General features: G+C 32.2%; 1 protein-coding gene across 1 annotated transcript; it reads right to left on the bottom strand.

Moving 5' to 3' along the window:
• Positions 1–17,336: 17,336 nt before the first annotated feature.
• On the bottom strand, positions 17,337–18,855 carry LOC111413318 (eukaryotic translation initiation factor eIF1). The gene is made up of 3 exons (XM_023044244.2): positions 18,456–18,855; positions 17,973–18,130; positions 17,337–17,881 (listed from the first exon to the last, which is right to left on the bottom strand). The coding sequence occupies exons 1-3, from the start codon at positions 18,481–18,483 to the stop codon at positions 17,735–17,737; spliced, it is 333 nt and encodes a 110-aa protein (XP_022900012.1). The 5' UTR covers positions 18,484–18,855; the 3' UTR covers positions 17,337–17,734.
• Positions 18,856–18,871: the final 16 nt, after the last annotated feature.

Here is an 18,871-nt window from a genome sequence, read left to right on the forward strand (position 1 = left end):
ACAGTTACACAATTCAACCCGTAATATCTGCTGATGGGAAACTTCTTTCTCCACTTTTTATTGTTTTAAAAGAACCCTCTGGCAGCTTTGGACCGAGGGTAGCAAATACAATGTTTAAAGCAGACAATATATACGTTTTGGCATCAAAATCTGGAAAGTTAACTTCAGAACACATGAAAAATTGGCTCCAAAATGTATATTTTCCAAATACTGGTTCTAAATCATTATTATTATTAGATTCTTGGAGTGGCCATTGTCCTGAAGTTATTAGTGAAATAACTCCATCAGGTACTAATTTTAAACATTTATCTATACCTGCAGGGACAACAGGTCAAATACAGCCCCTAGATGTATTTGGTTTCAGAATATGGAAAAATTTTATTAGAAGATTCTCTGATCAGATTATTCTTTACCAGTATGATGTCAATTTACATCAGAGGGATAACATATTAAAATTGCAATCGTTGACGCATAACCAGTTGGCTTCCCCTCGGTTTATAAATGTTTTTAAATACGCATGGTTTGCAAGTGGCTATATAGAGGAGAGACCAGACCATTTTGAAAATCCCGTGGAAGTTTGCTTTTCGAGTGAGAAGCCAACGTGTGATATCTGTGGGGATATAGCGGTCATAACATGTGCATGGTGTAAAAAATCCTTATGTTTAAAACATTTTTTCCACGACTTTCATTTTTGCCAACACTACGTAGAATAAAAATAAATTTAATATTGAAAATTAATATAATACATAAAAAACGTCAATTAGTAATGTAGAATAAACTTCTTTGGTATATTGAACTATTTTTTTTGTCAGTTGCTTTTTAACTCATAAATAAATAAAACATCTTATTTATCTAGTAGTTTTATATTTATTATTTAAAGAAAATGAGGGTAGTTTACCTCGTGGAACATCGATAGATAGATTTTTAAAAAACAATACCACAGTTACGATGGCAGTTTTCATCTTCGAGGTATAAACAAAAAACTACCCCTAATTTGTAACCCTTATAACCATTTTCAAAAATTTTTACTTCAAATATAAAACAAACACAGTACCAAATTTCGCCGTAATCGACAAATAACGCCCGGGATAGAATTAATTTTTAAGGGGGTGGATAACCCCAACAACCCCTATATGGTGTATTATGCCTTATTTTACACTAAACATTTTATTGTGCGACTAATTTACGGTTTTGTTTAAAGTATTTTCAAAATACCTGACAATTTTATCACATCATTCTTACGAAAAGTGCTTACATGTTAACCCCCGTAACTTCGCTGGGGTTGATCTAGGGCGAATGGGAAAAAACCCTTAACTAATATTTTTGAACGCACTAGAAGTATACTTAATGCCGCCAAAATCGATAGGGTGGTTTTTAAATAATTCCAAAAAAATAGGGGTAGTTCGCCCTTTTTAACCCTCTGCTATATGTGTGACACATCAAAAGAAAGCTCTTTTAAAATGAATATCAGTTACAATTTACCAAATTTTGATAGCACTTTTCGTTTTCAAAATATAAGTGAAAACGTACTTTTTCTCCAAACTTTCAACCCCTATAACTCGCCCCAGGGGCTTTTACCGCACGTATAAAAAAATGTGCGAACCTTATTTTGGCCCATTCTATGACTGTACCAAATTGCATCGAAATCGGTGAGACACAGTTGTGACACTTCCCTTGTTAGTCACTTCTGTAGAACATTGTAATACTGTAGTGTGCCATAGAAAAAATAACGCGCAAAACTGATAACAGTCATTAAATGATATTTCAATCCCTGAAGCAGTTGTAAATGATCATTTTTTCCCATGGCACACTACAGTATAACACAAGTGACTTTAAGAGAATGTTCGGAAATTATTTTAATGTTTTTCTCTACTACAATTACCATTAATGTTGATATATTGTACACTAATGGCCTCAGCAAAAAAATCTCTAACCAACAACGTGAAGACAATTTGAAAATCAAAATTTGATAATCGATTGAAATTGAAGAATCATAGTATTCATCAAACCATTTCATTTGATACCTCGCTCATGAAAATCGGAATGTAAATGACAGAGTTACAGCTTGGGGCGTTTTTTATCTCACACCCTGTATATATATTTTGTGCTATTTATGTACTAATTTTGTACTACATTAAAATTTTTGGTACTAATCATTTAGTATTTATTTTATATATGTTGTACATACAGGTATCCCACGTAACTGGTTCGTTAGAACTTTTTTAGGTTCCACTATTCGTACAGTTTTAAAATGTTGGTAGCATAGATTCTTTATTTGAAACTTTCGATCTGAAATATTTGCGAGATGGCTGTCACTTCCGGTCTACCGGAAGTAGACTTAAACTTCGTTAATTTAATTGGAAGGCTATAGTTTTTATTACACCTTTTAATTGTACGCCAAAAAATATGTTGACTTTCATAAAAGTTATTCATACCTAGCGTTTTTTGTTTTCGCGTTATTTTGATTTTTAGTTCTTCTTGGCAAATTTCACCATGCTCTTTAAAACCCCATATCTCTAGCCAACATTCATTCAAAAGAGCTCTAGATTGGCACCATTACTCTTCAGATATTGTCAAATAGATTGCCATTTGTTTTATCAGAGTATCTTATACAGGCTGGTCAAAAATTGAATTACTGTTTCTCCACATTCAATGGTGAGAAAATGGAAAATTTTAAATAGAACGCCCCTTATTTTTTTAGAACATCAAAAAGGGAATTTAATTCTCCACAAGTAATCTATAAGCAATCCTATATCTATTTATTGTAGTTTCCGTCATATTGGTAAATTTATCAAAACATGTACGGCACCCAGATTTTTTTATTAAGAAAGCCGTGGAACATTGACAGTTTTTGGTCCATGTTTGTATTATTGTTGTCATTAGTTACATTTGACGGCAGGTGTAAGTCATTGAACATTATGGCAAATTATTCCAACGCCGATACTTAAAATTCATTTTGTATTAATGGCTAAAGTAATAAACTTTTGAACAAGACGTATCGAACACTTAATGACAGATGTCTAAGAAACCTAAAGCCCATCACAAAGAAAAAAAATAAAAAAATAAAAATAATAAATATTTTATCGTATTTTATTGCATATCCAAATTAAATTTAATAAAAAATTTATATTATAAATTCATATTTTTTATCCAAATCTAATTTTTGTCATCAGTTTTTTGTTTTCGTTCTTTCATTTATTTATTCTTCTGTTTGTAATTTTTGGTAAATAAAAGCTAGAAAAACTAAAAGATTATCAACCGTAGTTAATGGTACAAATAATAATAGAAATAAATTAAACGAAAAACTGTCAAAATGTCATGGCGTTTCAGAATGTTTATAGATAATTTGTAGAGCATTAAATTTCCTTTCGGGTAGACTAATAAAATATAGTACGTTCATAGTACGTTTAATTGTTTTTCAAATTAATTTTTGAATAAAGTTCTACCTCATTTACGCTCGTTCACTCGACGTTTCAAAATTTTAAATAAAACAATAATAATAGTAAGAAAACCTTTTTCTTTAAAAATTCATTCCAACCTTCGATTAACAACGCTAGAGCTTAACAGTTAGTGTTTGCTTAATTAATTTTTTCTCAGAAACTATCAACTTTTCGAAGAACATCAGAGAGACAAAAAAGTTTTAGAATATTTTCGTCTATCTAAATAAAATATTTCCAATGTATTTATCATCGTCATAAAAAAGATCTAGACAAAAATTGAACGGGGGTGGTTATGTTTAGTAACTTAGAAGGGAAGATTGAAAGTACAAATAGGCTCGAAACATGCCCTATTATAAGCTAAACATATTTCCCAAATTTCATTTTCCTGGTGTTAATGGTTTTCGGGAAAAAAAAATTCGCAGGGGAGTCGAAATCGCTCATAGTTTATATAAGAAAGTACCCTTAAAATTGCCTAATGAATCACTCCCTGAAATTTGAGCACGTCATTCAGATACAGCCTGTATGTAATACATACAAGTGTCTCAAGTAACTGCTTCGTTAGAACTTTTTTAGGTTCCACTATTCGTACAGTTGTTTGGTAAGTATTTTGGTACAAAATTTTGGTAGTATTTGTTGTTTATTCGGAACTTTCGATCTAAAATATTTTCAAGATGGCTGTCACGTCCAGTCCACCGGAAATAGACTTAAAATTCGTTATTTGAAATGGAATGCTATAGTTTTTATTACACCTTTTAATTGTACGTAAAAAAATATGTTGACTTTCATGAAAGTTATTGTTACCTAGCGTTTTTCGGTTTTGAGTTATATTGATTTTAAGTTTTTTTTTGCAAATTTCACCATGCTCTTTACACCCCATATCTTAGCCAGCGTTCATTCAAAAAAGCTCTAAATTGGCACGATTACTTTTCGGATGCTGTCAAATAGATTGTCATTTATCATCTGGTCAAAAATTAAATTACGGTTTCTCCATATTCAATGGCAAGAAAGTCGAAAATTTTAAATGGATCGTACTATATTTTATTAGTCTACCCGAAAGGAAATTTAATTCTCTACAAATTATCTATAAACATTCCGGAACGCCATGACATTTTGACAGTTTTTCGTTTAATTTATTTCTATTATTATTTGTGACCTGGACTACGGAAAAGGGGTTTATGTACGAAAATTTATTTTCGAGATAAATACGATTGAAGTTTGTAGCAACTGCGCGTTAATTTTTTACACAAATCTATCATGTATTCAATGTTACATTATTCGTTAGCTTAGTAGTTACAAGTTATGAAGTTATTAGATACAGTAATACCTTTATTAACGCATCCCATCTTACACCAACGCGGTTTTGTGATCAGAAAACGAATTGAAAGTTGTTAACGAAATTTATTTCGATAAGAATGATGATTCTATTTCCGAAATGGATATTGATGTCGACATCGAAGGAGATGATCTAGGACCATCTAATGTTAAAGATTGCGGTAAACGTCGGTTTGAAAATTTATTGAAGTATTTCAATAGTAAAGGCGTAACTCTGAGGATACATGCTTTGACAAATAAGCCATGTACGAATCCAGCAGCTCTTAAGCCCGAAGTGATACAAAAGGTAGTTGACTTCATAAAAGCGACTGGAGAACGGATGGCAATTCCTCTGGCTGGTCGACTTCCGAATTTTAAAGATTTTCGGGTATTGAAACTCCCATCAAGCGAGAACCTATCTCTTCGCTCAATTCAAACGAACGTAAATTAAGCTACAAATCTTTTAGTAGAATTTGGATAAAGTACATACCGTACGTAACGGTCATGAAACCTGCGGATGATCTCTGCGATATTATGCAATGAAAAAGCAGTTGCTGCGATCACATTGAAAAAGCTAAGAATCAACGATCTTATTATATTTTATTATCGATCTTATTACGATCTTATTATTTTATTATCAAACATGGGGAACCACTGAACATCCAACTCAAGTATGTACTATCATTCGACTTTGCCCAAACAGTGCATTACCCAGTACTTCAAGGCGCTGAGAAAATGTGCTGTATTTTTTAAAAATATTATTTTTAAAGCCCTCTAGCGACTAAACTAAGCAATTTTATATGTAGACAAGATCATCATATTTTTGGTCAAGGTACTGCTACAAGGTACTACTATGTGATCTTCCATTGCACACGTCATTTCCGGACACTCTGTATATTACTCGCCCACAACAAACTTTATTGCATCTACTAGGCAAGGTTTTATAAGTTCAGTTAAACAATCCAGTCAACGCGATTGATTAGGTACATTACAATTTAAGAAAAAGAATAAGATGTGCATCGCCTTTTGTTTCGCTCTGTTATAATTTTTCTTTTGTTGTTTTTTTTTATCACATTAGTTGCATCAACATTAATAGTAGTAATACCTGTAGTTTATGAGCCAGTTCACCAAAAACTCTAGAAATCAGTGTGGCTTGGTTACGCATCCCATATTGACATTTTACTCCCCAAGGGATAATTAGTAGTTACCCACAGGTTAAGAACCACTGCGTTATAGCCAAAAGTCCGTTATATGAAAAATTGTTAGTACTAGTTTTAGTTCAATGAAAAATACATATACAACAATGTAACGCTGAATAACACCTAAACCAAGAACTAACACTAATCCTAGAAACATTCGGGTTTAGCGCAGTAGCGTAACTACCAGAGAGGCCGGGAGCGACTGACCCAGGGTGCACAACACCATGGAGCGCCATGATAATTGTAAAATACCTGATATCAAAAACTTAAAAGTGAAAATAATATTTAATTTAATATGCATAATCAAACAGATAAATTACATATACTGACTTCCATAAAATTTGCAACACCTAGAATTTATTGAACGATTTTATTAAAATTTAAAAATTTATTTGAAATAAAAATTAAAAAGTTTTTTTTCAATAATGAGTTGCTCCGCCGCGATTTGTAAAGCACTCATTAGACATCGTGGCATGCTATCAATCAAGTGATCTATAGCTACCTGTGGTATATCAATGCAAGCTTCGGCGGCAATGTTAGCTTCTTCCAAAGAAACGTGTTGTAGCCCTTGCCGTATGAGGGCCCGCATTATCCTGTGTCGATTGAATTGTTGAAAGTCTGTCTCTTGTGACCAAAAGTCTTAAGCGACATTCTTCTCGATCTTTAGTCTTTCGTCTTCTGCTGGGACGTCTAGACCCAAGGCGACGTTGTTGCACCCCTTCCTCGGACCCTTTGGACCGACATCTCAAGACCGTTGTAACATTTCGGTTTACAAGACGAGCAATTTCTCTTAGCTAGTAAATATTGGTAAATATAAATTAAATGAATACCGCAGAAATGACGGAATTCAACGTATTAGATGAAGATTCCAACAAAAGCGTGTCTTGGACACGCAAAAGTACTTTGGTGCTACTCGATTTGTACAAACACAGAAAAAGCGTTGGAACGTTAAAAGTGCGAAATTTTAAAAAGATGTGGGAAATTATAGCAAGTTTTGTTGTTTTGTGTAAATGATTGACGAAATGCGCATGTGTGTCACAAAAATCAGAATAATTTGCAGCTCTGGCAAGAAATTATTCTGACGGTTTGTTTTCAGTTGGAAATCAGTCAGCCAAGTACTACGAACGTATTACGCGATTAGAAAAATCACAAATTTGTCTACTGCGAACACTTAAAACCTAATACGCATGCGTAATAGTAAACAATCAATCAGCAATCGTTCTCCGAACAAACCTATTATAAACTTAATAAAAGAAATAAACGAAAAATTAGGGTACGGGATGGTTCAAATTCGATGTCCAAATAGGCTATTTCGGAAACTATAAGAGTTAGAAAAAAAGTAGCTTACATGTCTCGATCTCTTTTTTTAAATAAATTCCAACGTCGAAAACCTCAAAGCGCTATCGTCTTTTGTTTTTCCCCTAGAGGCCAAAATTGAAAATATCGTAAAACTAGCAAGTGCAATTATCTTGGTTATTATTATAAGTGGAGTATTATTACTAAGACACTTTAATGTCTGAGACACTTAATGTAAAGTGTAATTTATAGACACTTTTTTACAGAGAATTGAATGACGTAGTCAAAAAAAAATTTCTGTTTTAGATTTTGAGATATGACAATTTTCGTTTTTTTAAATGGAAACAACCACTGATTGTTCGCTTATTAAATTCGTTGTTTTCTTCTGATTACAAAAATATGGGGTTAGAGAGAACTTTTTTTTAATGTCAAAGAAATTAAATTTACAGTTTCCTGTAAATTACGGTACTATAACTAATAATTATTCTACTAAAAATGTATATAAAATTTATTTTATTTTCTAATATGGGGTTGTCGATCAAAAGTTGGAATGAATTTTTATGAAAAAATCTTAGTAGGCTTTGCAATCTTTTAGCTAATGTTGGCTCTATTTTCATCGTATATGTATAACTATAGATGTGAATTAAAAAAAAAAAAACAGTTTGAAAACGATGAAAGATATTTTATTCAGTCACACATCGAACACATTGCAGTAAAGTCCAAATTTTCAAAACCTGTTCTGCAAATTGTATTCCGGTCGTCATCTTACAAAGTACTGTTTTTTGATTTTTGAGTATTAATAATAGTAGACATATATATATATATATATATATATATATATATATATATATTTATATATATGTATATAAATATAAAGAATTCGACTCACATGTAAATTTTAAACTTCAACAAAAATTATGTACAGGGTGGGTAAATTTGGGTGTTATTATAGGCTATCTCAGAAACTATAAGAGATACGAAAAAAGTAGGTGCCATGTCCTGGTCTCTTTTTTCGAGACTAACCCAATCCCGCAAACACCAAACCTCTATCTTCTTTTGTTTTTAAGTTATAGCCAAAAAGTCAAATTTTCGTGATTTCAAAAAATGCTCATATTTCGTTTATTTTTGAAATTAGAGAAATGGGGTTGATACGTTCTTAAGACACTTTTTTAAGTAGAATATACTGCCGTTGAAAAATTTTAAAAATATTTAATGATTTTTGAGACACAACACAAAGTTTTTTTTTAAATACAAACTATACTTGATTATGATGTTAATGAAAAGAGCATATTTTTAGCTTTCCAATGATGTATCGCATGTATGGTGTATTTGCGGAAAATAAGCGTTAATTTTCAATTCCAAAATAGTAAGCGCTAAAGTTCAAAATTTTGATTATAGTAGGCGGGTTCGGACAGTAATTACCAGAGCCCGGACAGTTTAGGAAAAGTGCGCCCCTCCACACGAAATGAATTCCATGACAACGACGTAAGTACGTTGTTGTCGCTTTTGACACCTTTTGATCACTAAGTTACTCTTCAAAATTGAATTTCGAAGAGCGATGAGCGTACCTTAGCGAAGAACTTGCTGTGCAACATTAATTAATGAATTAATAAAAATAATATAAAAATACGACTGAATTATTCATTTTTGGTTTTATTAAATTTATAATTAATAAATTAATTCATAATTTATTTCGTGACATAAGGTATGACGTATCCGACAGGTTCGCACCCTTCGATTGAATTTTTGAGACTGGAGTGGGAGGCGTTTTAGGATAACTTTCCTAAACTGTCCGGGCTCTGGTAATTACTACCTAATTGCTATATGGTTTTGCACGAATATGACAGAAAGTTGCCCTTGTACCATTATGCAGGAGAAAGTTGGTTTTGTACCAATGAATAAAAACTTTGAAGAGTTGATTTAAATTTCTCAGTATCTTATCCCTTACTTTGTTCACCAATAAAAAATGATTTGTAGATAAAGTTTGTTTATTAAAAATACAAGAAACATATTAATTAATGAATAATTAAATAATATGAACAACAACTTCAGGAACTAAACAGTCACAGACTTCTTCTAGATCTTCTTCTACTAAACTTGCTGGTTGTAAGGTTAGAACAGTTGGGTATCAATGAATGAAATCTTCGGTAGTATCGTCCCTGTTTTCCCCAACCAGGAGATTTAGAAGTTTTTTCATATTAGCAACCTTTTCTTTTGAAATTGGGTGAGATAGAGGAAGATTAGGGATCATAAACTGGGCAGCGGACTTTCCATTGAAACGATGTTTATATGGTATATGGAGCCTTATCTATCATTTTCAAAGAATAATTTTTTAATTTTATCGCTTTATGTATTTAAAGATAATGAGGAATTTTTAAGCGGGAAACTCGTTTCGAAAAATTAATGAATAAAATGATCAGTAAACTCACGTTACTATAGTAACTAAGTGGTATTTAACGTTTTCCTCGCCTACTATAATTAAAATTTTGAATATTAATCTTTAATATTTTAGAATTAAAAAATAACGCTTATTTTCCCCAAATACACCAATACATCATTGGAAAGCTACAAATATGCTCTTTTCAGTAACACCATAATCTACTATAGTTTGTATTTAACAAAAAAACACAACTTTGTGTTGTATCTCAAAAATCATCAAATATTTTTAAAATTTTTCAACGGCAGTATATTCTACTTAAAAAAGTGTCTTAAGACGATCTTAATCAACCCCATTTCTCTAATTTCAAAAATAAACGAAATATGAGCATTTTTTGAAATCACGAAAATTTGACTTTTTGGCTATAACTTAAAAACAAAAGAAGATAGAGGTTTGGTGTTTGCAGGATTGGGTTAGTATCGAAAAAAGAGACCGGGACATGGCACCTACTTTTTTCGTATCTCTTATAGTTTCTAAGATAACCTATAATAACACCCAAATTTGCCCACCCTGTACGTCTAAATAACGAATTGTCTTAATTGCTTTTACGATGTTAAGTTTATATAGACCATATCCTCCATTTTCTACATCCTAAGACGACGTGCCTGAAGAAGACCAACTTTTTGGTTGAAACGTAACGTAGCACCGATTTAATAATTGAATAAAATATCTTTCATCGTTTTCAAACAATGGTTTTTTTTGAAAAAAATCACATCTATAGTTTGCAATCTTTGTCAGAAATATTTTTGACGTTTAAATGTCAGTGTTTTTCTTACTATTATTATTGTTTTTCCAATTAATTTTTAAATAAAGTTCTATCGCATTCACGCTCGTTCACTCGACGTTTCAAAATTTTAAATAAAACAATAATAATAGTAAGAAAACCACTGACATTTAAACGTCAAAAATATGTCTGACAAAGCCTACTAAGATTTTATCAATAAAAATTCATTCCAACTTTCGATTAACAACCCTACAGCTTAAGTGTTTGCTTAATTATTTTTTTTCTCAGAAATTATTAAATTTTAGAAGAACATCAGAGAGACAAAAAAGTTTTAAAATAGTTTTATCTATTTAACTGAAATTTTGTCAATGTATTTATCATCTTCATAAAAAAAAAGTCGGGTTAAATTGAACGGGGGTGGTTACGTTTAGTAGTTTAGAAGGGTAGGTTGAAAGTACAAATAGGGTCAAAACGTGCTCTATTATGAGTTAAACATATTTCCCAAATTTCATTTTTCTAGCGTTTATGGTTTTTGAGAAAAAAAAATTAAACAAAAATTCATCGCCCATGGTTCATAGAGGGTGTTCATTTCAAAACTTTCCACCTCAATTTCTGTAAATCCGGAAGTTTAAAAAGAAAATCGCTGAAATAGGTAAAGAATAAAACCAATGGGGACAACTTTTTATGCAAAAATTGACTCACTCGCTTCAACCCCCCGCCGCCAGAAACCAACCCCTTAAAAATCTTAAATGGAAAGGGGTGTCAAGTAATACCTCATTTTAAAGGTCTTTTAAGGTACTACATGTTAGTATTTAGTTTTTTTGAATTGATCGATTCATTTTCGAAATTTTTGCGAAAATCTTTGTTTTGTATTTCCCGCTTTAATTAATATTAAAAACTTTAATCACCTTCTTAAAAGCAAGAATAAGTAATCTTTTATTATTAATTTATAAAATGAAATTACTATGTTCGTTTTTACAACGACCATTAAACCTTTATTATTTCGGAGCAATCCGAAATCTTTGATATTTAGGTTATTTTGACAATGATATACCTATGTTGGCTAGCTTGCCTGGCGTCTGTCAGAGATATTTAGAAAAAACGATTTCTGTTTCATTTTTCTTTTCTTTTAGGTTTATGTGGTTATTATTTAAACAACTTTTAACTGCTTGAAACGTTTTATTTTATTTTCAGTTATTTAATTATGTACAAAAACTTTTTGCAGAGAAAATCAACTTAATAATTGTTCAAAGTGTTGTCCGTTATTAGCTAAACAATGGTACAACCGTTGTTCAAAACTACGGCGCACATTTTCAAAAACTTCCCTTTGAATTCCACGGCAAGCTGCAGTAATTCTCTGACGAAGTTCTTCTAAATTTTGAGGTTGAGAGGTAAATACAACAGACTTTAAATGACCCCATAAAAAAAAGTCTAATGGCGTCAAATCTGGTGATCTATCCATCTGTTTGGAAACGTATTATCTAACCACTGTCGTACTGGGAGAACATAGTGAGGAGGAGCTCCGTCTTGTTGAAAATATAATTCATTCTCATCAAGTAAGGCATTTTCTTCTCTATCCAACTGATTCTCGAGAGCTTCCGTAATTAGTGGATTGATAGTATTTTCTAACATATCCAAGTACACTTCGCCGTTTAAATTTCCATCGGTAAACACTGGACCAATCACTTGGTCTCCCAAAATGCCGGCCCATACATTAACTTTTTCAGGATATTGTGTATGCCCTTCTACAGTCAGATGAGGGTTTTCATTACTCCAATATCTGCAGTTATGTTTATTTACAAATCCATTTAAAGAAAAAGTGCATTCATCACTAAAGCAGATATTTTTCATAAAAACGTTGTTATTATTAATAATAGTGGTCACTTCTTCACAAAACTGTATTCTCCTGTCAAAACCGTCTTCAGTTAGCTCTTGATGTATTTTCAATTTATAAGGATGGAATTTGTGAAGTTTTACAACTTTATGAACAGAACCCAAGGATATACCAGTTGCACGAGATACCTGACGCAATGAAGTATTGGGGCTGATACCGAAATGACCTAACACTTCCAGTTGAGCGGTTTCATTCAAAACTCTCGACTCATTATGATTTATGTTGGCAACGGACCCAGTCTGAGTGAATTTCTTCATGAGATTCAGGACGTATGTATGAGATACGTTCTTATCTGGATGCCTTTCATTAAAAACTGCGGCAGTTCGTCGAGCACATTCATTTTGGGATTAATACAATAAAATTTCAATCCTTTCCTGCAAACTGTAAACCATTATTGCTGTTTTATTTAAATAACTTTGTTAAGTGGATAACACAAAGTTGTTTAAGTAATAACCAAATAAACTTATGTTCAGAATTGCACTTTTATTTTATTCTTTTCTCGCACCGTTTATAGAAAGAGAAAAATTTCGTCCCTTTTTTTGGCCATTCGAGTCAAGAGTAATTTTCATACAGGTTTAATGTAAAATACTTTCAATAAAATTTAGTTTAATTCATAATTATACGTGTTTAGTTTTCTTAAATATTTCCGATTGCTCCGAAATAACAAAGGTTTAATGGTCGTTGTAAAAACGAACATGGTAATTTAATTTTATAAATTAATAGTAAAAGATTACTTATTCTTGGTTTTAAGAAGGTGATTAAAGTTTTTAATATTAATTAAAGCGGGAAATACAAAACAAAGATTTTCGCAAAAATTTCGAAAACGAATCGATCAATTTAAAAAAAATAAATACTAACATGTAGTACCTTAAAAGACCTTTAAAATGAGGTATCACTTGACACCCCTTTCCATTTAAGATTTTTAAGGGGTTGGTTTCTGACGGCGCACACAGGCGAATTTTTTAAAAATCTCGGCCAAAATTGGAAAAATTTAAGGAATAAGATTGAAAATGCAATTATTGCTTTTTGATTAAGTAAACCCCAAGGTGCCTCGAAACACATTATTTATAATTATTGTAACAATCGCCGCCAAAATATTTTAGTTGTTAATTGATTGTTTAGTAAACAGTTATCACCTAGATAAAACGTCGGTAAAAATTGTGGTTTTTAATTAATTTTTTCCTTTACACTTTTTTTATATATTTCGAAAATTTATCATAGAACGTATTGCTGGTGGTAAGAAGATTTGTATAATATACAGAAAGCAACAATTCGGTTATTAGTATTTTTGTAATATTGTTTGATTACATCATATGTGGAAATTGAGAAAATAATTTATTTTACGATATTAAGATGGGCAAAAAATAAATTGTTTAACGTTGTTCAAAAGTAATATTGTATACGTGTTGTAGTCAGTGATGGGCGCTGGGTAAATACCCGGCGGGTAGGTATTTATAAAATGGGTATTTATCCGGGTATTTACCCCAGCCCAGGGTAAATACCCAAACAGAGTACGTATAAAAGTGATACAAGTAAAAATATATCAAAATAAATGAATAAAAATGAAGAGGAAGATGATAAAATGGGCGTTGAAGACGAGGAATTGCCGACGATCGAAAACGTATTATCATCAGACGAATCTGTCGTAATTTAGATTAGATCAAGTTATTATGATTATTATCATCAAGCTTTGCCACAATGATGACCACATCGTTTACGCCAGTTCTTCTTCATAGGTCTTCATTTAGTATGTGGTCCCTCAGGGTTATACCCAGCATCGACTTCTCCATCTATCTTTGCGTCACTTTGAGCCTCCTGCCAATCGCCATGTTTGATGGCGCATTGGAAACGTACAATTTTCACCACATATAGAACGTGCTGAAATTGTGAAATTTTATATCCATAAAAGTTCCTCTGTTGCGCTTGCTCAACGCGTGTACAGAGCAAAATATTAAGATTTTTATTAAAATGTTAAGGCTATAGCTGTTGTAAGTGTTGATATTCAAAAGCGTGACAATGGCGCGACGGTGACAGTCAACTGAACTCAAAGAAAATGGCATGGAGGACTACTGGTTCCAGAAAGATGGTGTAACATGCCATACTGCTCTATTAATTGGAACTATTGATGGCTCTATTGATAGATACCGAAAAGTGGCGATTATGACTGGCTGGTGCGTTCGCCTGATTTAACGCCTCCTGGCTTTTCCTGTGGGGATACCTTAAGAGCCAGGTTTATGTCAACAAGCCAGACACTCTCGAGCAACTTAAGGCCAACAGACGCCAAGAAATCGCCGAAATAACGCCCGAAACGTCTAATGACCGATCTCGCTGAGACACCCTGTATAGGAATATAGCTCTTAAAGATGTCTTTAAATTTCCCGTAGGCTGACCATGCGAGTGTGATCATTCTGTTTAGTTCGCTTGTTTAATTATCTCTCGATACACGAACCTCATGGCCAAGATATACATAGCTGTCAACCCTCTCAATCTCATTATCCCCAATGTTGATGTTAGAGTTGGGAACAAGATTTGTCATAAATTTTGATTTCTCCACGTTGATATTTAGCCAGACTCTTGCGCACACCTCCTTTAAATCGTTCAGCATTAGTTTCATCTCCAAGGTTATCCGAAATAAGAACTCTATCGTCCGCGTAGCACAAATTACTTAGGCATTTACCATCAATGTTTATGCCTTTTTGGGACCAATCCAGTTGTTTAAATGCACTCTCCAGGACTGTGATGAACAATTTAGGTTCACCATTGTATCGCCTTGTTTTACTCATAATCAGTACTTTAATACTTCTACTCTCTTCAGTACTTTCGTGCAATTTTACTATCATTGTAGCATTCTTGCAGATGTTATAAATGAGTTTTAATTAAATTTTATAAATACCTCTAAATACCCATCTTGGGTAAATACCCCCGGGTATATATCCAGGAAATTTACCCTTGAAAATAAATACCCGGGTATTTAACAACACTGGTTGTAGTATAAAGCCTACTATTGTAGATTTTACTAAAAATTCTTGCGGTATTTTGCGGTTTTACCTTAAAATAAATTTTTATTATAGTGTGTGTATAAAATTCGGAAAAAAATCATACTTCCGCTATGTGCTGTTTGTTTGGGGAGCGCATTTGCAGTTAGAAAATAAATATAAAGGGACACTTTTTCACTATTAAATTGATAATATAGGTGTCCACAAAAAGGTTTCTAACCAAAATTACAATTTATTTTCTGAAACACTAATTAATTTTAGTATGAGATGTTAGCGTTCTAAAGTTAATAATTTTCTAGAAAGAAATTAAAAACTTGAATTGACACACTGAATTTTCGGTAAAATATTAAAAGTTGTTATTGTGTCAATTCAATTTATTATTTGCAAGATTTTTTCGTTGAAAATAATTAACCATCCGTCTTATACAGGCTGGTCCGTTACTAATGGGACACAGAGCAACAGTGAATTCCTTACATTAAATTATTACGATTTAACCCAATTTATCTTAGTCTACTTGTTAATAATAACGAAGTTACAGATGGGTAAAGTTTATACTTTATTTTCATTTTTCTTTAATAATTTTCACTGTCAATTAGCATTAATACTCTAGTATTAATGCCAATACTGTAGTATTAATGCCATTTGAGAGTGTTAGTCTAGTGTTTGATGAAATAAAATCATTTTCAACGCCAACTAATGTTTACTGAGCATAATTAAATTTTGCAAATTGCCTTACAGTGATTATCTTGGAAACGGAGAACTTTAGAAAATGTCTGAGAAACTGTTTCAAGTTGTGTTAGTTGCAAAAATTTTAACGATGATAAGGATATGTCTATTTTAAAGGAGTTTTTTAAGGCAGGCAGTGCCATCTGAAAGATAAATCAAAACTAATACCAAATTATTATTTATCGTCTTAAAAAATGGTAATGTACCAATTTTTGTGGTCATAATGCAAGAGAAAACGAAATATTTAAAGAAAAGCGAAAATAAAGTATTAACTGTAATCATCAGTATTTTCGTTATTATTGACAATTGGACTAACATAAATTGGATTAAATCCTAACAATTTAATGTAAGGAATTCACTGTTCCTCTCTGTCCCAGTAGTAACGGACCACCCTATATATAAAAATATAGGTAGATACCAAGGACAGTAGAATCTAACAGGACTGCTACATCCATTGTTGTGACAACCTGCCCGCAAACTACGTCACACCATTTTCCACGCCCAGCTGTTGTTATGGTCTATGCGTTTGCTGTGTATTTTTAGAGGTTATATCCTAGACGTATTCATATTATTTTTGAAGTTTTATGTTTTTAGACGTATTAATGTCTATCATATAACCTTTAAAAACGCAGACAGTTACCAGGCGTGGCAAATAGTGTGACGTAGACTGCGGGCAACCAATCCCTAGTGGACTACAAAAATACAATGGATGTAGCAGTCCTGTCAGATTCTACAGTCCTTGGGTAGATACAATTAAATAAAATCGCAGTATATCATAAAATACTTCATCCTTGGTAATTGTATAGATATTTTTTAATTTCCACCAATTTTGCAGTATAAAATTGACAAAAATATCTTTTTGGCAAAGATTTTTAACTAATTCGCTTCTGTGCGGCGGGGGGTTGAAGTGAGTGAGTCAATTTTTGCATAAAAAGTTGTACCCCTTGGTTTTATTCTTTACCTATTCCAGCGATTTTCTTTTTAAACTTCCGGATTTACAGAGATTGAGGTGGAAAGTTTTGAAATGAACAACCTGTATATCAAAGTACACTTAAAATTCACTAAAGATTCACCTTTGAAGTTTGTTCCAGTCATTCACATACACCTGTATAATAGAACTCAAGGCTTTACTGTATTGTTAAATTATTTATTTAATCCATGAATTTAAATCTTGAAACAAAATTAGCATTTAAATCAAAAAATAAAAAGGACTTATTAAATAGGTAATATCTTGAAAATGTAATTTTTATAAAACATACTTAATTAGGTAAAAATGAAAGTGTTAAGGAATAAAAAAAAATAAAACCAATATATCGATATCATCGACACATTTTATTCGCACAGTTTAACACTATAAAAATACCCGAAATAAAACGACATTTCGCACAGAGTTATCTATTTATTGAGTCCCGTTAGAACATAACTATACTGCCAACATGGAAAAGATTACTGTTTAAAACCCCATCAACACAAGTCTGGAAAGGCACAATATAAAATACGGGTTCGACGCACATTTTACTACAACTAAGATTTCCTTTTTTTATTTATTATTAATTATTTTTTCGAGTAGTTGTGATCGGTTATTATTTTATTTTGTTTTATTAGTTTTAACTAAATAGCGGAGGTGATATTGTTATTATTTTTTTTCCTTTTTTTGTTTCTTTTAATTTATTATAATTATTACGATTGATCTCAATTAGATGATGAGTCATTAGAAGCCATGGACCTTTAGTTGGTCCGGCTTTGCCAGTCCGCTCTTTGTCAGCCACTGGCAAATATTTTCTCTTTGGTCGCCCTGTAGTTGAAGGACTTCACCGTATTCTGGATGCTCTATTACTGTGCCATTGCACGCAAATTCCTATTTCAACAAAAATTTAATTAAATAAGCAATCCTAATTGTTTTAAAGTATAATAAAAGTGTGAGAAGTGTGTAAAATTTCTTAATTTACCTTTTTACATGCTCGTACAATTTTTTTCAGGTCATATTCAGCCGATAATCCCTGCACCGTAGTTAATGTCTTGCGACCATTTCGTTGCTGTATTCTTATATGAACAAGCCCGTCCTGAACATCATCATCAGCACCCTTACTTGCATCAGCAAAGGGGTCTATAAGTTAATAAAATGAGATAAAGAATTACTCAGGTAACAAAAAAGAACTAGAACAAGAAACGTTGGGTTGGAGAGAATTAGGTCGAGGTCATGGACTTTATGGAGAATTCTGGATGCAGTGAACATTTTTTTTTGAATTTTATTACCCAAAAAACATAAAATAAGCCTCATAAATCTTACGCACGTTTTAAACATAATCCTGTTCTATAAATAACACCAAGCGGGATAAGCAATGAGTTGCAATACAAACAACAACGGCCATATTATTTTTGACAGCCGCGAAATAAGAATGATAAAGGTTTGTATTTTTACGATAACTTACCGAATGTGGTTAGATTCTGGATGGACATACGATAATCAAAATATATACGTATAAAAGAAAGACTTGCGAACTGCACTAAACCTGCGGATAAACGGATGATCACAGATTAAAAATTGCCCGCAGCAAACTGAACCAGCGCCTTGCAAACCGCTTGATGATTCACTAGTATGACGTAAGCGCATGCGTCCAGAAAGCCAACATCAAGCAAATGAAAATTTTAAGGTTCGCGATCGGCCGAGAAGTGAATGATTTCTCAAAAACTTATACAAAAACACAGTTGCGTAAAATGGGTTAGATTACAGGAAAAAAATGTTAGAAAAAGCTACAAAACTATTGAATTTCTACGAAATAATTTGACGTTTGAAAAAATGAATATCGACATGTATTATTTTTTTACCTTGGTTTTTTAATCACAA

This window comes from Onthophagus taurus, chromosome 1 (genome assembly GCF_036711975.1).
Source record: "Onthophagus taurus isolate NC chromosome 1, IU_Otau_3.0, whole genome shotgun sequence".
Lineage (NCBI taxonomy): Eukaryota > Metazoa > Arthropoda > Insecta > Coleoptera > Scarabaeidae > Onthophagus > Onthophagus taurus.